The 14,368-nt window shown below is 35.3% G+C and overlaps 1 protein-coding gene across 16 annotated transcripts in view; it reads right to left on the minus strand.

Annotated features, from left to right (window-relative positions):
• The window catches only part of AKAP6 (A-kinase anchoring protein 6), a 548,607-nt gene that overhangs the window by 41,126 nt on the left and 493,113 nt on the right, over positions 1-14,368 (minus strand). For all 16 annotated transcript variants that reach the window (XM_021099861.1, XM_021099874.1, XM_021099867.1 and 13 more), the window contains one exon: positions 6,220-6,435. In XM_021099861.1, coding sequence (XP_020955520.1) covers positions 6,220-6,435 — 216 coding nt within the window. The remainder of the gene's footprint in view (positions 1-6,219; positions 6,436-14,368) is intronic.

A 14,368-nucleotide genomic window follows, 5' to 3' on the forward strand; every position in this document is an offset into this window, starting at 1 on the left:
TTGTTTAAAATGATTTAATTTCCTTTCCTTTGTTGGCCTATTTGTTATACTTCTTATATTTTTAAAGAGTTATAGTATACATTTTATCTTATCTATCTTTAAGGGATATCATGATACTTAATATAAGAACCATGTCATAGTATAGTTCCATTCCCTAGCATTTGTGATATTCTTGAGATATGTTTTATTTCCACACGTGTTATAAATCCCATAATATATTGTTATCTTCCTTTGAACAACTTACGATCATTTAAAGAGATTTAAATAATGTAAAAAATAAAAAAAATTTATTTTAACACACACAGTAAGTACTTCCAGTGCTTTTCATTTCTTTGTGAAAATTCAGGTTTCCACTGACATCATTTTCAAAAATTTGCCTGAAAGGGTTTCCCTTAATGTTTCTTGCAATTCTGCTGGTGATAATTTTTTTCCAGGGTCTTGATATCTGAAAACCATTTATTTTTGTCTTCCTTTTTGAATGATATTTTCTTGGTGTATAAAATTCTGGGTTATTCTAATACTTTTCAAAAAATTTATTATAGTTGACTTACAATGTTCTATCAATTTCTGCTGTACAGCATAGTGACCCCATTCTTTTTCTCACATTATTCTCCATTATGTTCCATCACAGTGGATTGGATATAGTTTCCTGTGCTATACAGCAGGACCTCACTGCTTATTCATTCCAAATGCAATCTATTAACCACAAACTCCTAATCCATCCCACTCCCTCACCTTCCCCATTGGCAACCACAAGTCTGTTCTCCATGTCCATGAGTTTGTTTCTTTTCTGTAGATACGCTCATTTGTGCCATACATGAGATTCCAGATATAAGTGATATAATACTTTAAAGTTGTTTTTCCACTGTCTTCTAACTTGCATTATTTCTGGAAAAAAAGTATGCTATAACTCTTCTTATTCTTCTGTATATAATGTATCTTTTTTCCTCAGGATGCTTTGAAGATATTCTCTTATCACTGGTTTTAATCAATTTGAACAAGATGTCCTGTGGTGGAGTTTTTTCATGTTTCTTATTCTTAAGGTTTTTTAAAATACTGAATCTGTGGATTTATAGTTTTTATCAAATTTTGAAAATTTTGGCCATTATTTCTTCAAAAAGTGTCTCTCTGTCCTATTTTTAGGAATTTCAAGTATACACACACACACACATATATATATATATACATATAAAATGTTGCTTGAAGTTATCTCACAGCTCATTAATGCTATGTTTATGTCTTTTTTCCTTCTTTGTTTCATTTTGGACAGTTTCTATTGCTATGTTTTCAGGTTTATGAATTGATGTTTCTGCAATACCTAATTGTTGTTAATACCATCCAGTGTATTTTTCATCTTAGTTATTACGGTTTTCACCTACAGAAGTTTGATTTTAGACAGCTATCTTTAATGTCTCTATTTAATATGTTTTCTAGTTTCTTGAACATATGGAATACAAGGAAAATAACTTTTATCATTCTTATCTATTAATTCTATAGTCTGTCATTTCCAGATATGTTTCTACTGATTGAATTTTTTCCCTTCATTGTCAAATCTATTTTACTTCTTCTTTGTATGCTGGTAGCTTTTGACTGGATGCCAGAAGCTATAAAGTTTACCTTGCTCGATGCTGGATACTTGTATGCCTGTAAGTATACTTGAGTTTTTTACCGGGATGTAGTTAAATTACTTTAAATGAGTTCTAATCCTTTCAGGGGTTGCTTTTAAGCTTAGAGCAACATTTAGTCTAATATTTCCCCATTACTAAGGCAAAACTATTCTTAGTACTCTGTCATATGCCCTGTGAGTGATGAGGGTTTCTTCTCTGACTGATAGGAAAAGGAGGTTTTCCCAGCTGTGTGTGAGCTCCAGGGATTGTCCTCTCTAATTTTTTCAGGTGGTTCCTTTTCTTGAAGACTTGAGAGGACCCCTCTGCATAGCTCCAGGGCCCTCTCTGCAGTGCTCTCCTTTCTAGTACTCTGCCTTGTAGCAACTTGAGCCGCCTTGTCCTCCTCAGACCTGTCTCCTCAACTCATGGAGTCAGCTTCTCTGCATGGATCTCCTCTTATACAATGTGACCTGAAAAATCTTTCTAGGCAGAAATTTGAGTAATTATGGTATCACTTCAATCATTTCATCTCTCTCATTGCCTGGTATTCAAGATCTTGCAAATTCTGATTCTGCCCAGTTTTTTAGTTGTTTCAGATCCAAGGATCCTGGTCCTTTACCATGGCTGGAAGTGGGAATCTGCCCATGTATTTTTAGAGGAAGAAGGTCTGTGGCCTCCATCAAGAAGTTATCTTCTCAGCAAAAAAAAAAAAAAAAAAAAAAAAAAAAAAAGTTATCTTCTCTTTGCCAAAGATTAAGAGAGATTATTCTTGAGTGGATTTATAGATTATTGGTATGGATTGGCTCATATAGTTTAATTTGCAACTGTTGTAGGAAGTGAGATTTAAAGTGTTAAGATAATAAAAATCTTGGTTCTCTAAAATAAATACACCCTAAATTCAGAATGCTATTTTGACAAATAGGATGATTTGCAGTAATACAGGCACATTTTAGCCAAAACATGGAGCCTGAATCAGAGAAAGAAGTCAAAGGAACAAAGTTCAATCTTGTTTAGCTCATAAGGAAAGAAGGCAGGGGCCTAGAAATAAAAAATATTCAATCAAAAATTAGAATTAAAGCTTAAAAAAGTAGGAGTTCCCGTCGTGGCACAGTGGTTAACGAATCCGACTAGAACCATGAGGTTGCAGGTTCGGTCCCTGCCCTTGCTCAGTGGGTTAACGATCCAGCGTTGCCATGAGCTGTGGTGTAGGTTGCAGATGCGGCTCGGATCCCACGTTGCTGTGGCTCTGGCGTAGGCCAGTGGCTACAGCTCCGATTCGACCCCTAGCCTGGGAACCTCCATATGCCGCAGGAGCGGCCCAAACTAATAGCAAAAAGACAAAAAAAAAAAAGCTTAAAAAAGTAGAGACAGATATTTCTATGGGTAACACAAAGTAAGTCTGGATAAAGAACATGAATGTAGGAAGAACAAAGCGTAGTATCAAATAATTATACACTTTCAAATCTTGTTTTTTGTCCATGCCTGCATCATATGGAAGTTTCCAGGACCAGGATCAAACCATGCCATAGCAGTGATCCAAGCAGCTGCAGTGACAATGCCAGATCCTTAACCCACTGCATCAAAAATGAACTCTACAATTTAAAAATCTTGATATAAGGGATAACATGCTTTGGGGTTTTGACTGTTTTAACGTCCAGAATTTAATACCAGATCTTTTCTTTGTTGCAGTTAAAAAAAGAGATAGATTCATACCTAGTTAAAGCTAACAGAGTAGTTTGTTTAATTGTCATTTGCACATTTATCTGAATTTTTCTGAGTAATAGAGAAAGTATGGAAAAATATGTAAGAGTTTCCATATTTTTGTCAGTATTAACTGTAAGCTTGAAGCCAGTAATTACCTCAACATACCCAGCATTATAGTTATTTGTATAGTTATATCAACTACACTTTTTTAGAAGGAGAATATCTTATTTACCTTTGACTCTCTGACTGCTATAAAGCATCACTTAGAGAAAATTCACTTACTTAAATGTTCTGAAATACCTGTTAAGCCCTACCTACTATGTGGAGTTTTAGAAATGCAAAGGTGAGCAGAAACTGGCTGTGGGACTGCTTTCTTTTGACTAGTGGAGAAGATTAATAGTAATCAAATCATTACACAGACAGATATAAAGTGAAAAATGAGGAGCACTGGATGGACAATTAGGTGACCTCTCTATACAAGCTATAATGACTTATATAAATCCAAAATGACTAATTAAGAAAATTCTATAATACAGAGATAGAATTAGAGCCTCTAATTCTAAGTGTTAGAACCTAGCCCACATTTTCAGAATGATATCCAATACCTCATAGAGAATTTCCTTCAGAAATAACTTGAAGAAAAGAGAATATGCCATAAGGGACTTCACATCATATTTTAGAACTTGGAAACACTATTCTTATCATACAAGAAGAAAGGTTAAAAGGTATCTTCTTGGTGGTCTCATGAAGGTGAAGTATTCAAAGAGAAATGGAAATCAAAGTCATTTTGTGAGAATATGAACACTGAGAATTAATAAAGATACAGTAACTCCAAACCAAATGCTAAAATGAAACAAAACGTATCAAATGGGAGTATGTATTCAACCATTTAGCAAATGTCTCTTAAACATCTACTATATGCAAGTATGACCCAGGACCTGGAAGTCCCTGAAAGTCCCTGAGCACAACAAGAAGGGGATGGCATAGGAGTGGGTACATTGGATGAATAAACAAACAGACCACTTAGAGGCTTCTGATTCTCTGCAAAGACAGCTTCCCATATTGGTGAAATATTTGTTTGCCTAGCAACTTGGACTCTTGACTCAACCAACACAGATCAGAAGCCAGAAATATCTCCACCTTGGTAAGGTGCACCCTGCTCATCGTACTGTTGACATTAGTGCCACTCTTTACTCTTCTATCCCTTTCTCCAGTGATTTTCAACCCTGTTTAGCCCAGAGGACCTTATTTGCTACCTTCATCATTCCACAAAACCTACACATTCAGCAGCCAGCCTAAGGAAAAGGGGAGACTTTTTTCTAACTGCAGTTTTTATCTACCTATCTGTATAGTAGCTTCAGCCTCTAAGAAGCAGCCAGGGTTTCAAGGCTAAAGCTTACCTTTCCCACAGAAGTAGGATAAAAACGTCTACAGCTAGTCTACAGAGATCTTGTTTTGTACTTCTGGTCACAGGATTTCAAACAAATCTCCAAAGAAACCAGTTTTGTCTCCTCCAAAGCAGTCTGATTGCTTCTAAAATGTTAGAGCCTCCTCATGTGCAGTTGGTTTTCATATAAATTTTACTATAGCTGCTACTATGCTTAGAGCTTTCAAATTATAGAATAAAAAATAACCTCTTCTACCCTTTCATACATTAAAAAAGAAAGAAAAGAAGAGAAAACACTCTAGCTAAATAGCTTCACAACAAACAGGTCATTTCAAGAAAAGACATCCAATTATGTAGAATCTGATTACTGGTAATAACTTGGAAGTCTTAAGAAATTTAACAACTTCAGCTCAAAACAATTAAAGTGAACGATTGAGGATAAAATCACCCTTTAGACTCAACATAACTACAGATGCAAGAAGAGTGAGAAGGCTTACTGATTCATTGTCTCTTCTGTTCCCAGTCCCCAACGCCAAGCACATCAGGTCGCAAATATGAAGGCTTTGTTAAAATTAGAATTCACATGAGAAGACTGTTTTTGAGGGGAAATATTATTACCTTTGATTTTCAGTTTTGAATCGTAAACTTTCTGAAGACAGAATGATAATATAAATATATAAGAAAAACTTTTCATTGTATGTATGTATGTTTGGATATCATACTGTAAGTCAAACATGGGAATTAGGCCTTCAACTAACAGACAGTGACTTCAAGGTCATTTGGGGATGCAATCTTTTTATCAATAAATCCTTTCCCTTAAGGATACAAAGGGTTTTCTGGACAAGTGCATACTCTGTATTATAACAAAACAACTGTAGTGATATATATTTCCTTCATCTAGCAACAGCTTGAACTCAGAGTCAATTTGGAAAATTCATAAAACAGCTCCCTATCCCTGTGTTAAAAACTGCATTAAAACCCTCAAAGAAAGCTTGCTCGATCTCAGCAATGCAACTCTATCTGGAGTTCTAAGCAGGATCAACAGAGATCAATTGTTTTACTCGAGGTCAGTGTTAATCCATATCACCTAAAGCAATGATAGATGGGATGCTTTATACCACTTCCTTATCTGTAGAGTATTCACATTGCTCCATATGCTCTGAGGGGTAAGCCACTTCCTAGAAAAATCTTCATGGGGTTTTTGTATGTAGGATTAATGATTATTGTTGGTGAAGGAATGATGGAAAGAATTAATGGCTTAGTTTGGGAAAGTTAAGCAAAGTCTCCATATGATTTTTAATTTTTTTTTAAAGACAATGAGTCTAAAATGCAAATTCTTAGTAGGCAAATAAATCTCCATGTATGATAAGTGGAGTTTCTTCTAGTGGTTACAAACAGCTATCTCTTTCATTAGCAAAACCACTTGTAAGATGAACACATTTTCTAAGCCCTAAAAGAATTTCTTTTTTTCTGAGAAAAATGAAAGAGCTTTATGTTTAAAAAAAAGAAATCATCACTCACAGATTCCTTTCCCATCTTCTTTTGTAGCCGTGTTTGCCACTGGACAGCTTGCATGACAATGGCTTCCCACCTTCGTTCAAGATTCACAATGATCAGCTGCATGGGCTGGTGGTCTGGGTTCACATTGCAGGTCTCTCGGTCATCCAGAAGATGCTGGCATAATCGCAGGATGGAGGCCACGCCACGACGTCGCTGCTTGATTTCACAACAGAGGGACTGCAACAGAAAGAGGGACCCATCCATGAGTGTTTATAGGGCAGAGCTCCCTAAAACATGAAACCCCTCTTCCATGATAATTTGAAATGGTAGTGATACATTCAGCTATGAACAACAAGACAAGGACTCTAGAGCTGCCTTTAGATTGGAGATCTTCTATAGATCTTCAACTAATGCCAGTGAATTAAGCTGCATCTCTTTCCTCTTCCTCTTTTAAAAAAAAACAAAAAACAAAAAACCCCCCTAATTTCTACATCTAAAATGTTGGGTCCCACTTTGACATCTAGGTGATTAACGATGAAATAAGTCATTTAGATCATATGATTGCCAAACAGATTGACATGCTTTGATTCAGAGTCACAGGAAACAAAGAAGACAGAAAAGTCTCCCAAAAGGAAATGGAGCTTTTTCAAATTTACTCCTAGATTCTTTGGAGGCAAAAGTTTAGTTTTCTACTGGCTGCAAATAAGTTAAATAAGATTGCCAAAAAAAATTGATATATAATGCTATTATTTGGGGAAAAAAAAGAAAAGAAAAGCAATATTTCTCTTCCGAAACTTGATTAACAAAGCAATAATGTCTTTAAAACAGAAATTAGGATACTGGATTATTACTGCATTATTTGTTAGTTGCGGTGTTTCTTTTAATAGACATTCACACTATTTAAGAAGGATATGCATGCATCAAAATAACATTTTGCCCCCAGAAGCATTTGTATTGCTGCAATGACCCTAAGCTGAACGATTCAAGCAAAATAGTGGATACACATGTCTAAAAATATTATATCTTTTCTTTGCCTACGGATAGTGTGTAAGTGATATTCTAATTCAGAGCCTTCAGGAGAAATGATGATTATATCCACAAACATCACTGAATTACTAATCTCCTTCTACTGCCACAATTGGACTGTTCTAACAGTTAACAGATTGCTTATTAATCAACAAGGGTAAACAAGACAATGCAATTTCATTTAGTGCTAGAGTTTTAATGCCTAAAAGTATTTGTGCTTAAAATGTTAATCTAGATAAGGCTTCATTAGAAGAAGTCTTAAAATGATTAAGTGTGGTTCATTGAAATGTGCACAGAGCGGTAGTAGATCAGCAGGTGGACGTTTCATACAGATGTTCCACTTACTGATATAATACATGCTCTAGCCATTTAAATGACCCTAACTCAGTAATAGCTAGAATTCTATTATTTCTGTAATGAGAGAACCCCGTACCTTTAATATTTCTGAATTTTAAATAAGGTGAATGACAAATTCACAAACCTCTATTTACAGCAAAATATGACTAGGAATTTTATTATTCAATTTATACCAGTGCAGCATTTTTAGTCATGTTTCCTGAACTTACCCTTATTTATTTTCCTAGGGTTCATTACTATTTTTCTACATAACTCCCGATTGAACCACCAGGTCTGACAAATTTCTTTACTGACGCTATTCATTAGTTCAGTGCCGAATGAGGAGAAACCCCTACACATTCAAAGATGAAACCTGAGGGCCTATCAAAGCAATGGGCATTGTTCCCATCCTATCCTCCAATCCTGTTAACTACCCCCTGACACACATGTATTCTCTCGAACACACGCCTTTCAATTTGTTCTCTTTCTCTAGGACAACTGTTGAGCAACCCCACTTACTATATGTCCACTTTTGGTCTATTATAAAACACTTCAAGATAATAATACAGGCCAACTGAAATTGATTCAAATGAGTTCTATGAGTATAAACACTGAATATTTTGTTTTTTGTTTTTGTTTTGTTGTTAATTTGTTGAAAATAAGTATCAGGAATATATCCGTCATTTAAGCATCCAGATTATCCCCACCCCACATCTGTTTTTTTTCTTTTTAAAAATATGGAAAGCTTCATGAATTTGGGTGCCGTCCTCATGCAGGGGCCATGCTAATCTTCTCTGTATAATTCCAATTTTAGCGTATGTGCTGCCGAAGGCAAGGACCCCACCCAACATCTTAACACCAGTCCAGGTGGTTTAAAAACTGGGTTAGCTATTTATAAAAACTGTTGACATTCAATACCTGATTTTTGGATCTTAACCATTCTTAAAATTTAAGAATTTTAAATATTCAAAGAACTTAGTCTATAGTCTAGATTAATAATTTTAGTAATTCGTCCTACATGCATACCTCGGAAATAGCACTACTTTAAAAAGGAGAGCACTGAGAATTTTTCATGGCCAGCATATTTTTCAGTACTTTTTTACATCTAGGATATATAATTGATAAAATAACATTCTTCAACATAAATGCATTTCCATGACAACCATTAAAATATACATATTTATTTATAATCACAAACACATACTAAATAAAATCAGTGCATTTGCTGGCAATGTTTCTTAGAATCAGTAGTTCACATGATTTCCATGATAAACTATGCATAGAGAAATGTTAAATATAACTACTTATGAAAAAATGATTATTATAACTATTTTTGGCTTACATTTTCAGAGAAAAGTACTTTTAAACAGAAACCCAAGCTAAGCAATCTAAGGCAGGCACAGAAATAGGACAAACTCATCCCTGCCTCCTGGCCCTCCTCAAATGTGCACTGCACCTTGCATTGCTAGGTACTGTTTCAGCTGTGGAGGCTTCAAAAAGGAGCAAATGACTGCTCCCTGAGACTCTACTGGAGGTGGAGTATACAAATACAATGCCAAAAATAACACAGAAAGATAGATGCAAATACAAGTTCATGCAAATTGCTATTGGAGGAGTCATGAAATCTTTAGGGAAACAGTGTGAGCCAGACGGTCCAAGGCAAGTGGTTGTGCCTTTAAGAAGAGAAGACAATGATTTACAACATTGTCCCAGTAGCCTGGGACACTGAGAGTACCCAGTATGTTGGAGAAAACAGAGAGTGAATCAACTGGAAAAGGAAGTAAGGAACAGAAAAAGTTGGAGGGTTTATTACTGCCAGTTTTGAAGCATTTTTCTTGATCCAATGAGAACATGTTGGTTCCCAAGCATAATCATATTCCCTTGCCAGAAAAATTTGAAGACCAGAAGTGAGAAGGAAAATTTAAAAAGAAAAACAGCTAATAATCAGTATATCTAAGAAAAAGAGATTCCAAATGCTTTTGTATTTCGTTATCATTTGTATGGTGATTTTTAGTTTTTTTTTTTCCTACAAAGGTACCTCTGTCAGTATGGGGGGTCATTGCTTAGCATCACTTTAGAATACCATTGTAGGAATATAGTTTGGTATGCTAATTTTTAGTTTCTAATGACCTACTTTATTTACTTATTTTGTATTTCTATTGTTTCCTCATTTTCGAAAAAAAAAGCAGATTTGCTAAAAAAGTTAAGAAGTATAGGAAAAATAAAAAAATTTCTAAATTGTTCTTTTCCTTTACAGTGATCAGATCTCCAGTCCTCTAAACATATTTTTTTATTATCAAAGTACAGATGATTTATAATATTGTGCCAATTTCTGCTGTATAGCAAAGTGACTCAGTCATACATATTTCCAGATATATGCCCGGAAGTGGGATTGCTGGAGCATGTCATACTTCTATTTTTAGTTTTTTCAAGAACCTCCATACTGTTCCCCATAGTGGTTGTATCAGTGTACGTTTCCACTGACTAGGTAGGAGGGTTCCCTTTTCTCCACACCCTCTGCAGCATTTATTGCTTATAGGCTTTTTGATTATGGCCATTCTGACTGGTGTAAGATGATACCTCATAGTAGTTTTGATTTGCATCTCTCTAATAATTAGTGATGTTGAGCATCTTTTCATGTGTTTTTTTGCTATTTGTATGTCTTTGTTTTAGAACTATCTATTTAGATAGGCCCATTTTTGATTAGGTTATTTTCTACATTGAGCTGAAAGTATTATTTGTATACTTTGGAGATTAATCTTTTGTCATTTGCAAATATTTTCTTCCATTCTGTGAACTATGTACATCCATATTCTTGATATTAAATAATACTGCCATCTCCTATCAAAAGGGATATAAATAAATTTACAATTAAAGAACTACACTTGGACCAAGAACCAAAATGCACAGTAAATAAAATATAAGAATTAAATAAAGAAAAGAGACATGAGGAAAATGAAAATTAAAAAATGGTAAAACCACATAAAACTCCTAGAAGAGAACATAGGCAAAATACTATCTGACAAAATTGTACCAATGTTTTCTTAGGCCAGTATCCCAAGGCAATAGAAATAAAAGCAAAAATAAACAAATGGGATCCAATCAAACTTACAAGCTTTTATACATACGGGAAATCGATAACAAAATGAAAACACAACCTATGACAGGGAGAAAATATTTGTGAATTATGTTACTGACAAGGGATTAATTTCCAAAATATACAAACAACTCAAAGAAACAACCCAATCAAAAAATGGGCAGAAGACCCAATCAGACATTTCTCCAAAGAAGATGTACAGATTGCCAATAGGCATGTGAAAAGATGCTTAACATTGTTAATTATTAGAGAAATGCAAATCAAAACTACAATGAGGTATCACTTCACATCAGTCAGAATAGCCATTATCAAAAAGTCTACAAATAACAAATGCCAAAGAGGTGTGAAGAAAAGGGAACCCTCCTACACTGTTGTTGGGAATGTAAGTTAGTGTAGACACTTTGGAAAATAGGATGGAATTCCTCAAAAAATTAAAAATAGAGTTGCCATATGATCCAGCAATTCTGCTTCTGGGCATATATCCAGATAAAAATTTGAAAAGATACATGCACCCCAATGTTTATTGCAGCATTATTTACAATAGCCAAGACATGGAAGCAACCTACATGTCCATCAACAGATGAATGGATTAAGAAGATGTGGTACACATACATAGTAGAATACTATTCAGCCATAAAAAAGAATGAAATAATGCCATTTGCAGCACCATGGATGGAACTAGAGATGATCATACTAAGTGAAGTAAGTCAGAAAGAGAAAGAAATATACCATAAGATATCACTTTTATGTGGAAGCTTAAACATGACACAAATGAACTCACTGCGAAACAGAAACATACATTTCTCTGTGTGTGTCTCTATGACCCATATGACACAGAGAACAGACTTGTGGTTGCAAAGTGGGAGAATGAATGGGGGAGGGATGGATTGGAAGTCTGGGATTAGCAGATGCAAACTATTATACATAGAATGGATAAACAATAAGATCTTGGTCATACTGTATAGCACAGGGAACTGTACTCAATATCTTGTGATAAACCATAGTGGAAAACAATATAAAAGAATGCATATATGTATAACTGAATCACTTAGCTGTACAGCAGAAATTAACACATTATAAATTAATTATACTTCAATAAAGTAAATTTAAAAACAGAAAACAAACCAAATAAATGATTATAGTACATCAAAACCCCCCAAAAAAGACAAAATCAAGTATATGTTAAAAGCAGAATGAAAAAAAAACTCTAGCTGAGAAACTCCAAATAAATCTGTCTCCATATCTCTTACATAATTTTATTCAGCAGTTAATGTGACATCATTAGATATGCCAATATGAACAAATTGGTGGGACTCTAGGTAATCTAGCAAATAAAAAATTATTTATGAACTAATGTCATTTATAAAAAACAATGACTTTACTTTTTAGATGGACCAACTGTTTAACAATATCTGCTGAATATGCCTGCCATGTGGCAAGCACAATAAAGAAATCGTGATCTACATATGTACATGATATGTAACTGCCTTCAATGTACTTGGAGAGAGGAAATATACAGAGAGAAAGAGGAGTGAAAAGACGGAAGAGTTCTAGTTTAAAACGGGTCATGTGGAAGTAGACTGCTCCATCTTCTTATGGCAAGGTTTTCTGTACTTTTTCATGGGCTTTTTGTCTTTTTTTTACATTTTCTGTATTTTACCATTTTAAATTTTCTGAGTGGGAGAAATTGTCTTTTGTTAGTCTGCTACCTGCGACGAAATTTTCTAGAGCAAAGGTTTTCAGTGTATGCCTTGGGCTAGGCAACATGAGCATCACCTGGGAACTTGTCAGAAACACATTCTCTGGTGCCATGCCATTTCTTGGGAATCAGCAACTCTGGGGTGAGCCCCAATGAATCAAGGTTTAACCAGCCCTACAGGTGATTATGATGCTTACAAAAATTTGAGAACATTGGCTACACAAAACAGAGGAACTTAATTCTTCAGATAAGAGAATTAATTTAGTTGGGTAGTTTTTTTAGATGTATAAAATAGAAGTTATACAAGCTCTGATTCTGGAGTCACACTTAGAGCCAAGAGACTAAGAACTATACCCATTGGTGAGCAATGATTTTTTTAAATTGTTATTGAATGGCTAAAAAATTCAATGTATCAAGCAATGAATAGATCTTTTTAGCCAGTGATAACTTTACAGTATTTGCTTGATGATCTCCATAATTTTAATGTAATTATTAAGAAGGTTGAATGTTTGATGGAGTCCTCTGGTGGCCTTACTAGGTGGGAGACCTGGCATTGTCACTGCTATGGCTTTGGTTGCTGCTGTGGTATAGGTTTGATCCCTGGCAGGGGGGCCTCTGCATGTCACAGGCATGGCCAAAAAAAAAAAAAAAAAAAAAAGAATGCCAACTGTTTGAACACCGTATTTGGGGATCTTACTCTTTTTGGTTATTTTTATCAAGTAAGTCATTTAGTAATTAATGATTCTTAACAAATTTGGCCTTGTGCTAAATGAAATAGAAGCTTTGCTCTCAGAAAACTTACAGCTTACACGGTAAAACAAAACCTTGATGACTGGAAGGTACAAGGCATCAGATGCAGGTAATGTTGATGCCTGAAGTCATGGTCTGATAAGAATAGAGCAGCTAGGAAAAATGAGAGGCTCTACTGGTATCTCTATGATTCTTCAGAAGATGCTTTTGACTGGTTGGTTTGGGATCCTTATTTGAGGGCAAGATCAGCAAAGATCACATGAATGATATTTCTTGTAGCAATAGATATTTATTGGGTATCAATTATGTGCCAAACAATATACTATTAATTACAGGATTGGCAATGGTGGGTAAAAGGCACATAATAAAATGTGGTACCTAATTTTAAGGGCTTATAATCTGGCTATAAAGAGAAGGCTCTGGTTACTCTAAATGAGAGAAATCCTTGCAAGGCAAAGGTTTTTTATAAGATCTAACCCATCAGGTTATTGCAGGTTTTAATGAGGGCAGGGAGGTGAACATGCCTTGTGAATATTGAGGCTGTGAACCAAAAGTAAGTTGTAATTGATATGCATGCAAAATTATGGGCACTGACTTTGAGAATAAGAGAGATCACTACTAGATGGAGCACATAAAGATTTGTGGGACCAGAACTAAGCTATGAAAGTTGCTGAAGATCGAAAAAGCGGAAGGAAAGAAAGACAGGTATTATTGCCAGAGATTCACATAGGAAAAGTTCAAAAAGCCACAATTTTTGTAACATTTTGTTTTATTTTATTTATTTATTTTTTGCTTTGTAGGGCTGCATCTGTGGGATATGGAAGTTCCTAGGCTAGGGGTTGAATCAGAGCTATAGCCGTCAGACTATGCCACAGCCACAGCAACGCCAGATCTGAGCTGCATCTGTGACCTACACCAGAGCTCATAGCAATGCCAGATCCTTAACCCACTGAGCGAGACCAGGGATCTAACCCACATCCTCATGGATACTAGTCAGATTTGTTTCCACTGCACCACAATGGGAATTCCCATTTTTTGTATCATTTTCAAACAGGGTGGAATTTCAAGTGGACTATGATGTTAATAATAATTCGATTATCCTTCTAGCCATCTAAATGTACCTAAGGGCCACCTATGTTCCAGCCACTCTTTTCACTGGTGGGGATACAACAGGGGTTGACAAGATATCTGCTTTCACGGACTTTACATTCCAATTAGTTTGTGTGTGTGGGTGTGGTGGTGCCAGGCTGGAAATAAAATGC

The sequence above is a fragment of the Sus scrofa genome, chromosome 7 (genome assembly GCF_000003025.6).
Source record: "Sus scrofa isolate TJ Tabasco breed Duroc chromosome 7, Sscrofa11.1, whole genome shotgun sequence".
In the NCBI taxonomy this organism is placed as follows: domain Eukaryota; kingdom Metazoa; phylum Chordata; class Mammalia; order Artiodactyla; family Suidae; genus Sus; species Sus scrofa.